The sequence below is a fragment of the Epinephelus lanceolatus genome, chromosome 18, assembly GCF_041903045.1.
Source record: "Epinephelus lanceolatus isolate andai-2023 chromosome 18, ASM4190304v1, whole genome shotgun sequence".
NCBI classification, from domain to species: domain Eukaryota; kingdom Metazoa; phylum Chordata; class Actinopteri; order Perciformes; family Serranidae; genus Epinephelus; species Epinephelus lanceolatus.
This window is the reverse complement of record NC_135751.1, coordinates 41,765,072-41,781,753: the sequence shown is the minus strand read 5'-3', so window position 1 is coordinate 41,781,753 and position 16,682 is coordinate 41,765,072. Positions and strand designations below refer to the sequence as shown.

General features: G+C 42.0%; 2 protein-coding genes across 5 annotated transcripts in view; both read left to right on the top strand.

Moving 5' to 3' along the window:
• Positions 1-10,036, top strand: part of LOC117268831 (vesicle-fusing ATPase) — a 69,082-nt gene extending 59,046 nt beyond the window's left edge. For both annotated transcript variants that reach the window (XM_033645538.2, XM_078161304.1), the window contains 4 exons: positions 2,237-2,371; positions 2,719-2,832; positions 4,578-4,633; positions 8,695-10,036. In XM_033645538.2, the coding sequence (XP_033501429.1) occupies positions 2,237-2,371; positions 2,719-2,832; positions 4,578-4,633; positions 8,695-8,716 (327 nt within the window). In that variant the 3' untranslated portion in view covers positions 8,717-10,036. The remainder of the gene's footprint in view (positions 1-2,236; positions 2,372-2,718; positions 2,833-4,577; positions 4,634-8,694) is intronic.
• A 5,623-nt stretch (positions 10,037-15,659) lies between these two features.
• LOC117268254 (thyroid hormone receptor alpha) overlaps positions 15,660-16,682 on the top strand; it is a 177,382-nt gene continuing 176,359 nt past the window's right edge. For all 3 annotated transcript variants that reach the window (XM_033644538.2, XM_033644536.2, XM_033644537.2), the window contains exon 1: positions 15,660-16,012. The gene's annotated coding sequence lies outside the window, so the exon portion shown is untranslated. The remainder of the gene's footprint in view (positions 16,013-16,682) is intronic.

Genomic DNA, 16,682 nt, shown 5'->3' with positions numbered 1-16,682 from the left:
ACACTTGAACAATCACAGCCGGCTGATATCAATCTCTTCTTCTGTGAATATCAGTCTGATAGATGAGAAGGAGAACATCATAGTTTTAGGGTTACACAGAGCTGTACGACCTGTCACACTTAAAAAACAACGCCTGGAATAAGATTCACTCCAAACTCTGGATTTCTGGTCAGCAGGCTGCAATGTGGTGCTGGTTACTGTTGCTTTGCGACAACCTGCCTTCACACCCTTTAAAGGGATAGTTCGACATTTTGGCAAATTCGCCTATTGCCGTAATCCCTGTAGTCATATGGGTAGGTACATTACCTTTAATTGACAGTGCGTGCTGTTCTGAGATCGGTGGAGCAGAGCTGCCCGCTGAAATGGAGGTGAACGGTACAGGTCCCTCTCTCCCTCAAAACTAATACAACATCAAATGACTCCAAAACGCTCTTGTGGACAACTTGTATCTTACACATTCACCACGCTATGAAATAATAATGTAATATTACGAGACAGAGTTGTTTTGAAGCCACATCCAGAGCCGGAACTACATTCCAGACATACAGTACTTGCTGGGCGGAGTGATTTCAAACAGCGTAAATCACCACAACTCCTGAGGGAACAACAACATAAAATGTTCCCTAGCAGTCTGTTTATTCCCAACAATGAGAAGTAATGCCAGTCACTTCACTATATGCTCTGGGCAGCACTTATCCATAACATAACCACAACAACATTTGCATTTTAGCCTTATTTACCATGCTTGGGTTGTAGGCTAATGTTACTCAACATGGAAGTAATGTAACAGCAGAGAGATTGCTGAGCAAAATACACAACGATCACTCACCACGTCTGCTCGTTTAGTGATGCCGACAGATGGTGTGGCAGTGTCTCTCAAGAAAGGAGTTTGAACCATTCCTGAGCTTCTGCACTCCGTCCTTTCAGCGTAGTCCTCCGGTGAAAAATGGCAGCAGCACACAAACATTTTCCGGACTGTTTCCACAGGCGTGTTGGGGTCAAGCACAAATAGCCATTGTTTCATCCTGTCCGTATTACTGGTTGGAACTACGTGAAACGTCACTCTGCTCCATGTCTTCGGCTTGTTACTGCAGCCTTTTACAATGTATGTGTAAACCATGATTTACAACAACACTCTGTAAACTTTCCTCAAACCTTCTGGTGTGTCCAGCTGACGATACCACAAATGGCTACAAGCAATAACAATGGCACTGTCTCAGCTGCGCACTGTGTCACTCCGCCCAGTGGTTTACTCAAGAAAGTAGTTCCAAGTATTTGTTTCATGTGTCGTAATGTTACTTAATTATACATTATTATTTCATAGCGTGAGGAATGCGCAAACCATGTGTTGTCCACTAGAGCGTTTTGGAGTCATTTGATGTTGTATTAGTTTTGAGGGAGAGAGGGAGCTGTACCGTTCACCTCCATTTCAGCGGGCAGCTCTGCTCCACCAATCTCAGAACAGCACGCACTGTCAATTAAAGGTAATGTACCTACTCATATGACTACAGGGATTACCGCAATAGGCAAATTTGCCAAAATGTCAAACTATCCCTTTAAAGTTGGCACAAGAGTAGCACCTTAGCTTAGCATAGTTTAGCATAAAATATGGAAGCATCAGGAAGCAGCCACGTGTTTCATCCATAGAAAAACTGAAATTAAATAACGACACGTTGTGGTTTTATGTGCCTGACCATTTTTTTTAGCAAAGCCTCTAGCCAGGCTAGCTGTTTCCCCGTTTCCAGTCTGTATGCTAAGCTAAGCTAACCAGCTGCTAGCTTTCAATGTGAGCGTGGCTCTTTTCATGGCAACAAAGCAAAGAAGAGTGCTTTGAGATGGCAGCTGAACGTTATGTAATAATCAGGAAATAACCAAAAGGTACTTCATCATATTTATTTCCTGTGTCTGTGCACGTTTATTGTTTTATTGCATCAGCAAATAATTGAATTTATCTGGAGTCCTGGATATCTCTCTATCTTTCTCTCTTTAATTCGATTGGCAGAAGCTGGAACAGAACATTTGTTTGTCTCAGAGTTACCAAACCATGACCCAGAATAAATCTGCTGAAATGAAAATCCGCACTGTGCCTGTGGTCAGAGCTGCTACAACTCATGAGTTTTACATTCTGAGCTCGTAAACGGACGATTAATCTGCACTCATCACGGAAATCGAGTGGAGAGTTTGCCATGTGGTGTAATTAAGGAAGGACAAAAGAAAGCATTTGTTCCTCCTGCAGGGTCGGAAGCTGCTCATCATCGGCACCACCAGCAGGAAGGACGTGTTGCAGGAGATGGAGATGCTGGACGCCTTCAGCACCACCATCCACATCCCCAACATATCTACTGGGGAGCAGCTAGTCGACGCTTTAGAGGTATAAACACACACACACGTGCACACACACGTGCACACACACGCAGGCCTTCACTTTAATGTAGTCAACACATTTGGTTGCTTGAAGGTAAAGATCATCAGCTCACACAAGGACAAACAGATGAATGTGGTAAATTATACATCACCATCCCCCATACTCAGGAGCACACACACACACACACACACACACACACACACACACACACACACACAGCCTTGTAAGACCCTTCAACATAATTAACAGGATGTTTACACCAACAGTTTTTCTTTATTTTGCGTTCTGGGTCGGAGGTTGTGGAGGTAGCCTTGAGAAGCTCCGCCTCTCTCATGTCTTTGTTGTGTTTGCAGCTGCTGGGGAGCTTCTCAGATAAAGAGCGCGCCAGCATCGCGCAGCAGCTCAAAGGGAAGCGAGTGTGGATCGGCATCAAGAAGCTCCTGGTGCTCATCGAGATGTCGCTGCAGGTACAGAAGACTCACGTAAAGCAGCGTGCACACACTGCGATGTGATACACTGCAGGGCTGATGTGTGAGATGTTAGAGGATAAATTTACACACTGAAGTAAAGAAAAGAAGAACACGAGTAATTACAGTCAGAAGCTTTAGCAGCAGAGTTAGTGTGAACACAGTAGTTTGTTGCTCTCAGTGTACAAACAGAAACAGGCAGACAAACAAGGACAACAAAGCTGAGCAGGTCAACATAAACATTTGACTAACATGTACAGATATAAATATACAAAGAGTATCTATATATATATATATATATATATATATATATAAACAGCAACACAGTGAAATCATAGAGTGCAAAAAGCCAGTTATTGTTTGATGCTGATATAAACAAGAGTTCATGACTTATACGATGGTGTATTAGGACCATTGTGGGTAAAAAGACAAAAACACAGAGCCTGGCGAGGGGGAAATATCCCACGAATATTCAAAGAAAAAACTCAGTATACTCGAGATAAAGTCCTTAATTTACAAGAAAAAAAAACTTGGATATTCTCTAAGATTAAGGTCAGAAATTGATGAGAAAAACATCACAAATGTATAAGAAAAAAAATCTCTGATATTATAAAGTCATACATTTATTTGAGAAAACCCCAACAGAATTTCCAAGATTTAAGTAGTAAATCAATGAGAAAAACTTTATGAAAAATTTCTATAAACAAAACATTCCCGGATTATAAGAAAAAAAAAAAGTAAAATATTCACTGAGATTAAAGTCACAAATTAATGAGAAAAAACTCACAAAATTATAAAGGAAAAAATAGGCTTTGTGATTGTAAAATCATAAGATTATGTGGAAAAAAACCTCAGAATTACCAAGATTAAAGTTGTAAATTTTTAAGAAAAAAGAAAAATCTCAGAGATTATAAAGTCCTGAATTTATGTGGCAAAAAAATCTGAATTTCCGACAATAAAATTCTAAATTTACGAGGAAAAAAAAACTAAATAAGAAATTATTAAGAAATAAAAAAACATTCCCATAGATTATAAAGTCATACATCTCAGAGAATATGAAGTCATAAATTTGTGAGACAAAAATCTAAAATTCTCTGAGATTAAAGTAAAGAATTTACAAGAAAAAACTGTTTTACAAATAAAACTGTCTTACAAATAAAAAAACATTGTGATTATAGTCATAAAATTACATGGGAAAAAATGAAATTTCTAAGACTAAAGTTGTGAATTTATTAGAAAAAAAGGAATATTCTCTGATATTATGAAGTCCGAAACTCAAATGAAAGAAACCTCAGAACTTCTGAGATTAAAATTGTAAATGGGCGAGAAAAAAAACTCAAGATATTTCCTGAGATTAAACTCCCAAAGAAAAACTCATAGATTTATCAGAAAAGAAAATTCTCTGATTATGTGGAATAAAACTTCTGAGATTAAAATTGTAAATTGGTGAGTAAAAAACTTTCAGAGATTAAAGTCACAAATTTACGTAGGAAAAAACTCACAAATTCATAAGACAAAAAATTCTCTTAGATTATAACATCATAAATTGTGAAACTATTCCTTGAAGGTTAGTGAAGCTGCTCTGTGCTCTCTGATGGCTCCACAGACGCACCAGCTGTGGTCGCTGACAGACTTGTGATGCGACGCAACGTATTGACTTTTAGTGATTATTTGCACGACTGTTTGTTGCTGCTGACGACACACTGCTCAGTCCGTCTCACCCTCTGTTCTCTCTCCGTCTTTAGATGGACCAGGATTACAGAGTGTCCAAGTTCCTGTCTCTGCTCCGAGACGAGGGGGCGTGAGTACAAGCGCTCTGCATCAATCACAAGTCATTTTCACTGCTTGTCAACAGCCTCCATTAACTCACCCTCTTCTTTTATTCTCATCTCCATCTGTTTTCATGTTGTTCCTTCAGCTTGTTTCCTCCTATATTATTATCTCTATGATCACCACTGACTGACTGTGAACAGTAATGTCACACAACAGCACATATTGATTGACTCCATTAAGGCTGTGCACACAGAGCAGACTCAACAGGGCAGAAACAAAAAGGCTAATAACAACCAGTCACCAACGATTGATCTTAACGGCTTCATTCTGCAATCACCAGGGTGAACGATGGCGATCAGATCCGAATTTAAGCCTTCGGTCTCTGTCCCTATCTCTGGTAAGGTCAACAGCAAAACAATGAGAGTAACGTTAGTGCCTCCAGGTAGAGAGAGTACAAACCCTGTAGCATTCCCGTTAGCTAGTAGATTAGCATTTATATTTATTTCTACGGGGTTTTGATTCCAAATAACTCCAAATAACTGTTTTACTACTGTTTCAGGGCGTAGAGTCCATTTTACATGTAAAGTATTCACACTGAGGGTACAAATATTTCATTTTGCACTACCGTGTCTCATTTTAAAGGTTAAAGCGAGGCTAAGGGGATGTTACTTTGGCTAACGTTATGTAACATTGGCTAATGCTATGCAACATTTGCTAATGCCATGTAACGTTAGCTAACACTATGTAACACTGGCTAACAGTATGTAACTTTGGCTTATGGTAGGTAACCATAGACTGTATAAAATAAGGTAACGTTAGATAATGCCATGTAACTTTGGCTAACTGTAACATTGACTAATGCTATGTAAATTTGGCTAACACTATGTAACTTTGGCCAAAAATACGTAACATTGGCTAATGCTATGTAGCTTTAGTTAATGGTAGGTAACTGTGGCTAACTGTATGTAACATAGGCTAATGCTATGCAACACTGGCTAATGACTTTAGCTAACAATACGTAACACTGGCTTATAGTAGGTCATTTTGGATAATGCTATGTAACATTGGCTAATGACTTTAGCTAACAATACGTAACACTGGCTTATAGTAGGTAATTTTGGATAATGCTATGTGACATTGGCTAATGTTATGTAGCTTTAGTTAATGGTAGGTAACTGTGGCTAACTGTATGTAACATAGGCTAATGCTATGCAACATTGGCTAATGACTTTAGCTAACAATACGTAACACTGGCTTATGGTAGGTAACTTTGGATAATGCTATGTAACTTTAGTTAATGGTAGGTAACTTTGTCCAATGCTGTGTAACTTTGGCTAAAGGTAACTTTGGCTAACGCTATCTAACAGTCGCTACTGTGGCCACAAGTGATATTTGCATGATTACAGTAGATGCTAAGAGAGAAGAGTCATAAAATTAATCAGCAGGTGAACTCATTAGTGTCAGTGACGCAGCAGTTTTTATGTAAAGTTTGCTAACAATAGCTAATGTTAGCCACCATTAGCTTCTGGTCTTATATGAGAGTGGGGCTGTATCAGTAAAACCATTAACGTCATCGAACAGAGCATCAGTGCTTTGTATTTCTCATGAATCCAGCCTGTAATTTGTGAGAGAATAAGTGTAATTTAAATAGTCTGGCTTGTCTTTAACCTGCTCTTCACCCCTCCATCGTCACACCTCTTTCATTAGTAAAATGGATTGTTATACATCTCTGTGGAATTTTTACCCTCGGTGATCTGCTCCTAAAGCCGCCATTACCATTCATATTTATTGAATTTATGTAACGTGACATTTTAAATGTCACGTTACATTATTACTCCCCCTTCATCGTTATTTTACTGTTGCAAGCAGTGTTCTTAATATTGTAGCTCAACTGTATTAATTCCTGAACATGAGTGATTCAACAGAGTATTAAGATTTATTTATTTATTTATTTGTAGTTTTTATATTTTAAATTTAAAGTGCTGCAGGTTTCATGAGTCAGTGACACCAGCTCTTTTTATTTAAATATAAATATAAATGTGAGGTAAGTTATCCATCTTTAATTTTCTTTGTCACTTATTTTGAAGATGAACCCGACTCACTCTAATAGCCATATTCCTACATAAAATCTACTTATTTATACATACCTGTAATGCTTGAACAAGAACAAGACGATTTGTCCAAAAATCAGTCTTAAATTTGGTCCTTTAAAAGGTCTTAAAAAGCATTAAATTTAAGTGTCTGATGAATGTAGACACCCTGAGATCCCAGAGTCGATGGCTGGAGTGAAAGCCTGCAGGGCTCAGATGAAATCTGTCAGCACTATTTTTGGATGGTGTGCTGGAGGATTGAGGGCTGCCGTAGTATGATGGCGCCCCTCCGTCTACAGAGTGCAGTATTCTCCAAAGATCAGTGAGTGATGGTGTTGTGTTGTGGCTCTCTTCTTGTTTTATAGCCACTTAAAGCCTGCTCATCGTTTTTTATTTCACTCAAGACACCGCCCAGCGTTGTGCTGGTGTTGTGTGAGTACACTGGAGTTCATGAGGGTTGCTATAAAGGGCCCATCTGAAAGGGATTGTTCAGATCTTTGAAGTAGGGTTGTGTGTAACCACAGTGTGTTACCTGCAGTAGATGTCAGTCAGCACGCCCCCAGTTTGTCGCTATATTCAGAATATTTTCACAGCTTTACTCTTTCTGTCAGACAGCCATTACTGATGAGGAAGTGAAGCTATTATATCGGAATTTCGTCACATCTGGCCCAAAGTGGACTCAACAATGTACTAGTTAGACTTTCTTGGTCAAAGGTCAAGGTCACTGTGCCCTTGCACCCGTCTCAGTCTTATGAACACAATATCTCAAGAACAGCCTGAAGGGATTTCTTCTAATTAGGCACAAACATTCACTTGGATTTAACGATAAACTGATCAGTTTTGGTGGTCAAAGGCCAAGGTCACTGTGACCTTGCATCCGTGTCAGTGTCATGAATGCGATATCTCAAGAACACCATTTCTTCAAATTTGACACAAACGGGCACGTTGAGTCAAGGGTGAACTGATTAGATTTTGGTAATTGAAGGTCAAGGTCACTGTGTTTGTCATATGCTTGTGAATGTGATTCAACAAGAATGCCCAGAGGGAATTTAATCAACTTTGGCACAAATGTCCACATGGGCTCAAGGATTAACTGATTGGATTTTGGGGATCGAAGGTCACTGTGACCTTGCATGCACCTCAATCTGATGAGTGTGCTATCTCAAGACCACCTTTAGAGAATTTCTTAAAACATGGCACGTACATCTGCTTGGACTCAATGGTGAACTGATCAGATTTTGGTGGTCAAAGGTCACTATGATCTTGTATGTCTTATTTTTGAGTGCATTATATCAAGAATGACGTGCTGGTATTTCCTCAAATTTGGCATAAACATCCGCTTAAACTCAACAATGAACTGATTTAATTTTGGTGGTCAGGGTCACTGTGATTGTACATCCGTCTCATTCTCATGAACATACTGACGACTACCTTGAGGAAATTTTGTCAAATTTGGCATTTCATCACATTTGGCACAAACATCCTCTTTGACTCAACATTGAGCTGATCATATTTTGGCGGTCAAAGGTTACTGTGACCTTGCATTCATCTTATTCTCGTGAACGCGCTAACTCAAGATTGCCTTGAGGAACTGTCGTAAAATTTGGCACAGATGTCCTACACTGACAGAATTCATACACTAATTATGACGAAACATCACCCAAATGTCTAACAAAATAATGAAGGTCAAAAGGTCAAAGTTCAGCTTTACTGTGACATCATCATGTTCTAACGTCATATCTCAGGAACAGAAGGTGAGACATTTGGTCAGATACTGAATTGGTGACTCTAATCTTGAAACTGTGCTGATTGTATAGATGCTGTAGAATTTGTAGCTAGTTTCTCGTAGTTATATTTGACTGACTGTGGATAAGACCCTCATACAACCCCACTTCAAAAAAGTCTGAACTATCCCTTTAAATATGGAGTTGCTTTTGGGGGAGTAACGCAACGCAACCAACAGGAAACTGAAACAACTTCTGCCTCTTCCTCTTTGCAGTGATCGCAGCTTCTACGAGTAGAGGGGCTGGAGGAGTGAAGCATCTCACCACCAACAATATCCATTGGATAAAATGAGGAAGAGGAGGAGAAGAAGAAGAAGAGATCCTCCTCTTGTCCATCCACCCAGTGATCCATCCATCCGTCCGTCCATCTATCTACTTAAATACCCACCTGTTCAAAGAGAGGGACACACAACTCCTCTTGCCCTCAGCATGTTTCTATAGGCAGTGCCACTGTATCACCGTCCTCCTACTCTTCATCATCACCATCATCTTTACTTATTGACATATCACAGCAAACTACTGGAAGTCGTACTGTTAAAAATCTGTTATCTGTAAAGAAAATTGCAATAGATGATTGTAAAAAGTGCTGTTTTGTGCATCGTGCGTAAAAAAAAACAACAAAAAAAGAAAGTATGTTTTCAGCTCTAGTATTTGTTGTGTTTGTTGCATATCCCTCGTCCTGCTAAAGATAGTTATTGTTAGTATACGATATGTATCCTCACAAACACAAGCAGAGTCAACAGAAAACATCCAGACGTGACACAAGCCATCTGAATATTTAAGATGTGGATCTCTGAGAGGCTTTTAGTGAATATGTAGTGGCTGTAAAAACGAAGCTGTTCCATGTGACAATGTAAACCCTTTAAAATCTACAGTATGTAACCTGTTCATGTTCTGTACATAGTATATATAGAGACAAATGCAGTATATCACAAGAGTCATTTAAACGATCGGTCTTGAGTCTGTTTGGTACTATATCAGTATGATTCTTCTTCCCTGAGACGTTACCAGGTTACTGTAATAGTGAAAGTAATTGTTGGATTGTTTCTGTCTGTGTTCAGTTGAGTCTTGCTAGTGTCGCTAAACGGCAGCATCAGTGTTAACGATTAAAAAATATTCCGCACTTTTAACATCGAGTCAAAGAACCTTTAGTATCTCAGTGGCTCTTCGTGGGAACTCGAGCTCGTGTGCATGTGTGAGGAACAAAACGCTGCATGTGTCCAGTATGTCAGAGTATGTGTGTGTGTGTGTGTTTGAGAGAGTGTGTGTGGCAGCAGGAAGTGCTGTTGAATGTGAGCATGTGTGTGTTTTAGTGTGTGTGTGTGTGTGTGTGTGTGTGCATCTTGAGTTCAGGTTGAGGCAGTTGGTGGTTAATTTGTGGGGTTTTTCTCATGTCATGTGTTCAGTGGTTTTTGTCCAAATGTTCTTGTTTTATTCGGATCATTGACAATGTGTGTGCGTGAGTGTGTGCGTGAGCGTGTGTGTGTGTGTGTAAATATATATTAACATGCAGATGTATTATTGCAATAAAAAGTACTGATGCACAGGAAAAAGAAACTGTCTGGTGTCATTTGTTTATTGATGAAGACATGGACCTTCAACCTGTTCTCACCCCAAACTTGTCAGATACCGCTGCTCTGTCTGTTGGCATCAGACACGCTGCTTGTGACGATATAAGGAGCTGGAGAGTCCCTATAGGGCGGCCGAGAGGGCTGGTGGAGGGGTCCAACAAACGGCGGACTTTCACCCAGTGTTCATGTCCCTTATGCACGTAGAACCAAATCATGCTTTTTTTTACTAAACCTAACCATGAACTTTTGCTGGGGTTCTGGCGTTGGTTTTGGCAGACGCATGAGAACACCTGGCACTTGAGTCCACCGACAAAGCCACGATGTGTGACGTCTTGGGATGAGAACGTGTTGGATGGATATATGGATATTCAGCTCGTTCTCACTCTTAAAGGATAACTTCAGTATTTTTCAACCTGGGCTCTATTTCCTCATGTGTATGTGTGCGTATGATTCATAGGTACAACTGGTTCTAAAATTCGTTCAGTATTGATGGAGGCAGATGCAGCCAGGAGCCACAAAACGAGCTAAAACGGTAACGGGGGCAAATGCGCCCCGTATAAGTTTGCACATTAAAAGTGCTTTTTTTCGCCACTGCCCGGTTCAGATCACCAGTGCTATCTCTGTAAATAGCATACTAAACGTTTCCCTTACCCTTCACTTGCTCTGGGCTGTGACGTCATCTCGCGAGAGCTTTGCTTGTTGCTGGAAGAAAACAGAGGAGCCATGCAGAGCGCCGCTCAGAGTGGCGCTGGTTGTCCCGGAGTACAGTTGAGAGTTTTACTGCATCGATTGAAAACAATGGTTCGTGTTTGTGCTTATCTGAATTGCAAGAACAGGATGTCGCGCAACACCCCGTACAGCTTTCATAGGCTGCCTTTGTCGGACGGCAAGATGCTGAAGTTGTGGCTAGTTGTGCTACAAATGGATGCTAACACTCCTGTCCAGACACTGCGCCTTGCAGACCATCGGGTCTGCAGTGCTCACTTCTCCCAAGATGACTACAGCCAGCCGAAGAAGAGAAGACATCCAATCCCAAAACACCTCTTCCTCAAGAAAACGGCTGCCCCACGAGTAGAGAGAGCTACAGACACAGTGGAGCAAAGCTCTCGCGAGATGACATCACAGCCCAGAGGTAAGGGAAACGCTTACTATGCTATTTACAGAGATAAATTAAAATTAAAAAGCACTTTTAATGCGCAAACTTATACGGGACGCATTTGCCCCCATCACCGCTTTAGCTCGTTTCGCGGCTCCCGCCTCCCTCAATACTGAACCAATTTTAGAACCAGTTGTACCTATGAATCATACACACACGTACACATGGGGAAATAGGGCCCAGGTTGAAAAATACCAGAGTTATCCTGTAACTCGTCAAATACCACCGCTTTGTCAGTGATTTGTGCCTCAGAAACCTACGCCAAAAGCAACAAAGTAATAAAGGGAGTTGGACAGTCCCTATAGTTGACATCCTGGCATTGGTTGCAGCATTCCAGAACATCAACAGCAGACGCAGGACAACACCTAGCACGTGATATATAGACGTGAAAGTCCTCTGACAAAGCCACGATATGTGACATCTTGGGATGAGAATGTGTTGGATGGATATATGGATATTCAACACGTTCTCACTCTGAACTCGCCAAATACCACCGCTTTGTCAGTGATTTCGGTGTCTGACTCTGATGCCAAATGCCACCTTTCACAGTGCTATGATATGCTGCTGGGCGTCAGTTTGTAACGTGGCTGGATGACACCTGTTGCGGTGGAAGGATACGCCGCTGGATGGCGTCTGTTGGTGTTGTCTGTAGATGAAATATCACAAAGTTTCATCTGTGAAAAGTAAGTACATTTACTTTAGTACAGTTTTGTGGTAGTTGTACTTGAGTACTTTTATTCTATGCTGCATTATACCTCTACTCCACTACATTTTAGTGGCTCTTACCTCTGCAGTGATGACGTTCTTTGAACGGCTGATGAAGGATCACATCTGCTCCTCACTAACCGGCACAGTGGACCTGCTACAGTTTGCCTACCGATCTGCACATCCTCCAACCAAAACTCCTTCGATTGAGACAGTAACTCACTCCCAACCCAGAGGGCACAATCCAACATTTGATGGCAGAGAACCTCAGATTTGGAGGTGCTCCAAATAAAGTGGACAGAATTCTAAAATCTCTCTCTGCAGAGTCACTGTAGTTGTCCGATAAAGGTTCAGTAGTGGAGTTAAATGTATAATACTTAAATGTAGAATGACGTTAGAATACTCAAGTAAAATACCTCAGGAATCCCAGGATTGTACTTGAGGACAGTATTTCGGTAAATGTACTGAACCCACACAGTTTCCTCTGAAGTCAGGGAGCAGAAACCTTTGCTAACATGTCTGTGATCAAAAACAAGCCCTACATGGATCATCTTAACTCTGCTGGTTATGTTTCGAGGGAGGATGAAGAATCTGTCCAGAAACCTCCTCTGGTGCAGAAAAGACTCCGTCCAAAGCCTCCAGTTCACTTCAGTTTCCTCCTCCATCGTGCTGACGACCCATCTGAGCCCCGGGCGAACACTCTGAGGAAGAGCTCGGGGCAGATTTATCCTGGAATCACAAAAAGCTCTGAGTTAACAATTCATACTTTGAAACCAGCCCAGGGTAACTGTCTGCTCAACACTCACAGTATGTGACCTCCACTTTACCTCGCCTCCACCTCCGCTCGCTTCTTCTCTGTCAAGTTACTTCCCGTACCTTTCCTTTTCTTTTTCTCTCTAAAAAATTCGATCAATGTTTATTTTTATCTCATCGTTCCCTGAGGCAGAAACACAGGATAATCCCAGTGGTGCATTTACTGAAGCACTTCTACTTTGATTCATGATTTCCATTTTTATACCTCGACTGCATGACATTTCAACTTATATACCTTTTTAACTGCACATTCATCTTACTGCTGTAATGACTGGTTAGTTTGCTGATGAAGGTTTTACACACAAACAAAATGATTAGCTGTAACAATATACATGAGGTTTATTTAAAGAATGAAGGGTACGAATAAGAAGCTGAAGATACCTCCGCTTCGAATAACTATACTGTCGTGTTCACACCTAATGCGATGCGAATTTTCACGTCCCCTTACTCCGCGAGTTTGATCACTGGAATATTTTGTGTTGACTCGCCTCATTCACATGAACAACTCCCGTCATGAGCGCGTGAAATCACTGAATAGCTGAATAAGCTTCTGCTGGTATGTCCTCACGTCATACCATCGCCGCACGATTTTCAACTCTTACGAAAAGCGCATGATGCAAAATCACGCTACTTGCTTCGTTCGTATTTTGCGTTGCATCCATTGCGGCATCCGGTGGCAATTTGCGTCTAATCACGTCTCTACGTTCACTTTTACCGAAGTACGGTCATGGAATATTGTTTAATTTCTACTTCAACAGTGCCAGTAAATGAAGAACAATCCCTTAGTGAGGTTTACCACATTTAAATGTCTTAAGGCTTAAACACGTGTCATTCCCCTTTAACTCTCTGGCTCTTGGAAATATGCAGCCTCCCTCCTCTGCGAAGTAAAGAAGTAAAGTCCCTAAATTTTGTTTACCACACATTTAAGTAGCTTTATGTGAATGTTTTTTTTTTTTCCTCCTCAGCATGTTCCCGGGTAGAAACGGGTGTCACTCCCCTTTAGTTCAGCGAGGTCCCACGATAATGCTACCCTTCCTCTGATAAATAAAGAACAGTCCCTAAGAAATGTTCAGATTATATTTGAGTAGCTTAATGTGAATGCCTTTCCCCACCACCTCTCCTCTGCATGTTGTTCCCGGGTATAACTGGGTGTCATTCCCTTTAATCTACTGGCTCTGGGGATTATGCAACTGCTGTCCTCTGATAAATAAAGAACAGTCCCTCAGCAAACTGTACCAACAATTACACTTAAGTAGCTTTATGTGAATGTTTATTCCCATCACTTATTTACATTCTGCATGTTGATGCTGGGTATAAACGGGTGTCATTCCCCTTTAATTCTCTGGCTCTGGGGATTATGCAGCCGCCCTCCTCTGATAAATTAAGAACAGTCCCTAATTTAAGATTACCAAAAACTTAGGTAGCTTTATGTGAATGTTTTGTTCTAACTGCTTATTTTCTCCTCAGCATGTTGCCGGGTATAAACACGTGTCATTTCCCTTTAATCTACTGGCTCTGGGGATTATGCAGCCGCCCTCCTCTGATTAGTAAAGAACAGTCCCTAAATTAAGTTCACCACATACTCCAGTAGCTTTATGTGAATGTTTATCCCACCACCTCTCCTCTGCATGTTCCCAGGTATAACCAGGTGTCATACCCCTTTAATTCAGTGGCTCTGGGGATTATGCAACCACTGTCCTCTGATAAATAAAGAACAGTCCCTCAGCAAACTGTACCAACAATTACACTTAAGTAGCTTTATGTGAATGTTTATTCCCATCACTTATTTACATTCTGCATGTTGATGCTGGGTATAAACGGGTGTCATTCCCCTTTAATTCTCTGGCTCTGGGGATTATGCAGCCGCCCTCCTCTGATAAATTAAGAACAGTCCCTAATTTAAGATTACCAAAAACTTAGGTAGCTTTATGTGAATGTTTTGTTCTAACTGCTTATTTTCTCCTCAGCATGTTGCCGGGTATAAACACGTGTCATTTCCCTTTAATCTACTGGCTCTGGGGATTATGCAGCCGCCCTCCTCTGATTAGTAAAGAACAGTCCCTAAATTAAGTTCACCACATACTCCAGTAGCTTTATGTGAATGTTTATCCCACCACCTCTCCTCTGCATGTTGTTCCCGGGTATAACTGGGTGTCATTCCCTTTAATCTACTGGCTCTGGGGATTATGCAACCACTGTCCTCTGATAAATAAAGAACAGTCCCTCAGCAAACTGTACCAACAATTACACTTAAGTAGCTTTATGTGAATGTTTATTCCCATCACTTATTTACATTCTGCATGTTGATGCTGGGTATAAACGGGTGTCATTCCCCTTTGATTCTCTGGCTCTGGGGATTATGCAGCCGCCCTCCTCTGATAAATTAAGAACAGTCCCTAATTTAAGATTACCAAAAACTTAGGTAGCTTTATGTGAATGTTTTGTTCTAACTGCTTATTTTCTCCTCAGCATGTTGCCGGGTATAAACACGTGTCATTTCCCTTTAATCTACTGGCTCTGGGGATTATGCAGCCGCCCTCCTCTGATTAGTAAAGAACAGTCCCTAAATTAAGTTCACCACATACTCCAGTAGCTTTATGTGAATGTTTATCCCACCACCTCTCCTCTGCATGTTCCCAGGTATAACCAGGTGTCATACCCCTTTAATTCAGTGGCTCTGGGGATTATGCAACCACTGTCCTCTGATAAATAAAGAACAGTCCCTAAACTAAGTTCATAACATACTCCAGTAGCTGTATGTGAATGTTTTCCTCACCACCTCTCCTCTGCATGTTGTTGTCAGGTATAAACGGGTGTCATTCCCCTTTAATTCCCCGGGCCCCCGGGATTATGCAACCCACGGTGCAGGGCCGCCGTCGGGCCGGTAGAGGGCGCAGCGGAGCCTGCTAATGAAGCAGCTGAGCGGCGGCAGCTCTGCTTCTCCTGACCCGCATTCACCCGTACTGTACAGGCGGGGGGAGGACCGAGCACACAGCGCTAATAAACGCCGTAGAGTTCCCGTGCAGACCGTGGCCATGGCTCTGGCAGTCCCTGACAGACACGGCGCTCCCGTCTCCTCACACCTCACAGCGGACTGAACGGGGGGCTAACACCGGGAGAAGCGTTAGCTCCGCCGGCTGACACGGTTGTTAACCGGCTGGACTCGCGTCTATCTCTGTTGGTTCTGCTTTTTATTTTTCTCTTCACGTGTTAATCCGGCTGTTGTTTCCTCACGGGGCTTTATGTTGACGGCACAGGAGGCGGTTCTGTACCACAAGTCGAGCATTGGTGAGTGTCACTTTGTTCATATAGGAGCCGATCAGCTTCTTTATGGGGCGGCGGTGCAACGTGAGTGCTGTCCTCATGTCAACCCGGCCGCTGCTGTGCGCCGGCCTGCTCACTCTCACTCTACTGTACATACAGGTTAATGCAAAGCTGCCCGCGCACCGGGCTGCAGCTCTGTGTGAGCCGTCTGCAGCCCGCCCTGCAGGACTGCCATGTGCTTCCCTCTCTGTCGGTGTGTTGACGCACCTGGGTCAGGTAGGGCTCCAGAGTGCACGGTGGAGATGGTTGCAATAAGAAACTGTTAACCTGCGCTCTGCCCTATATGGCTGTGCAGCCCGGGTGCGTGAGAGCTGTTATCCAAGAGGAATCGTGAAGGTACAGAGATAGGGCTCTGTGCCAACATATAGGCAGTCTATAGGCTGCTGTGTACACTTATATATGTGGCCTCTGATATGCTGCCGTGCGCATTCCTTTGCTGTGACATATCCGAGTCGGTCTGTGTGTAAAACTGTGGCAAAGTATGCCAGAAATGCTCCTGCAGACCTGATATGAATCATGCATGTGTTACAGGACAGCATCAGATATGTCATGTTGGGTATCAGCCTATAGCCGCCCCTGCAGGCTGAGCTGTGGTGCTAATGTGTGACACCATGGATTGAGTTACACATGACAG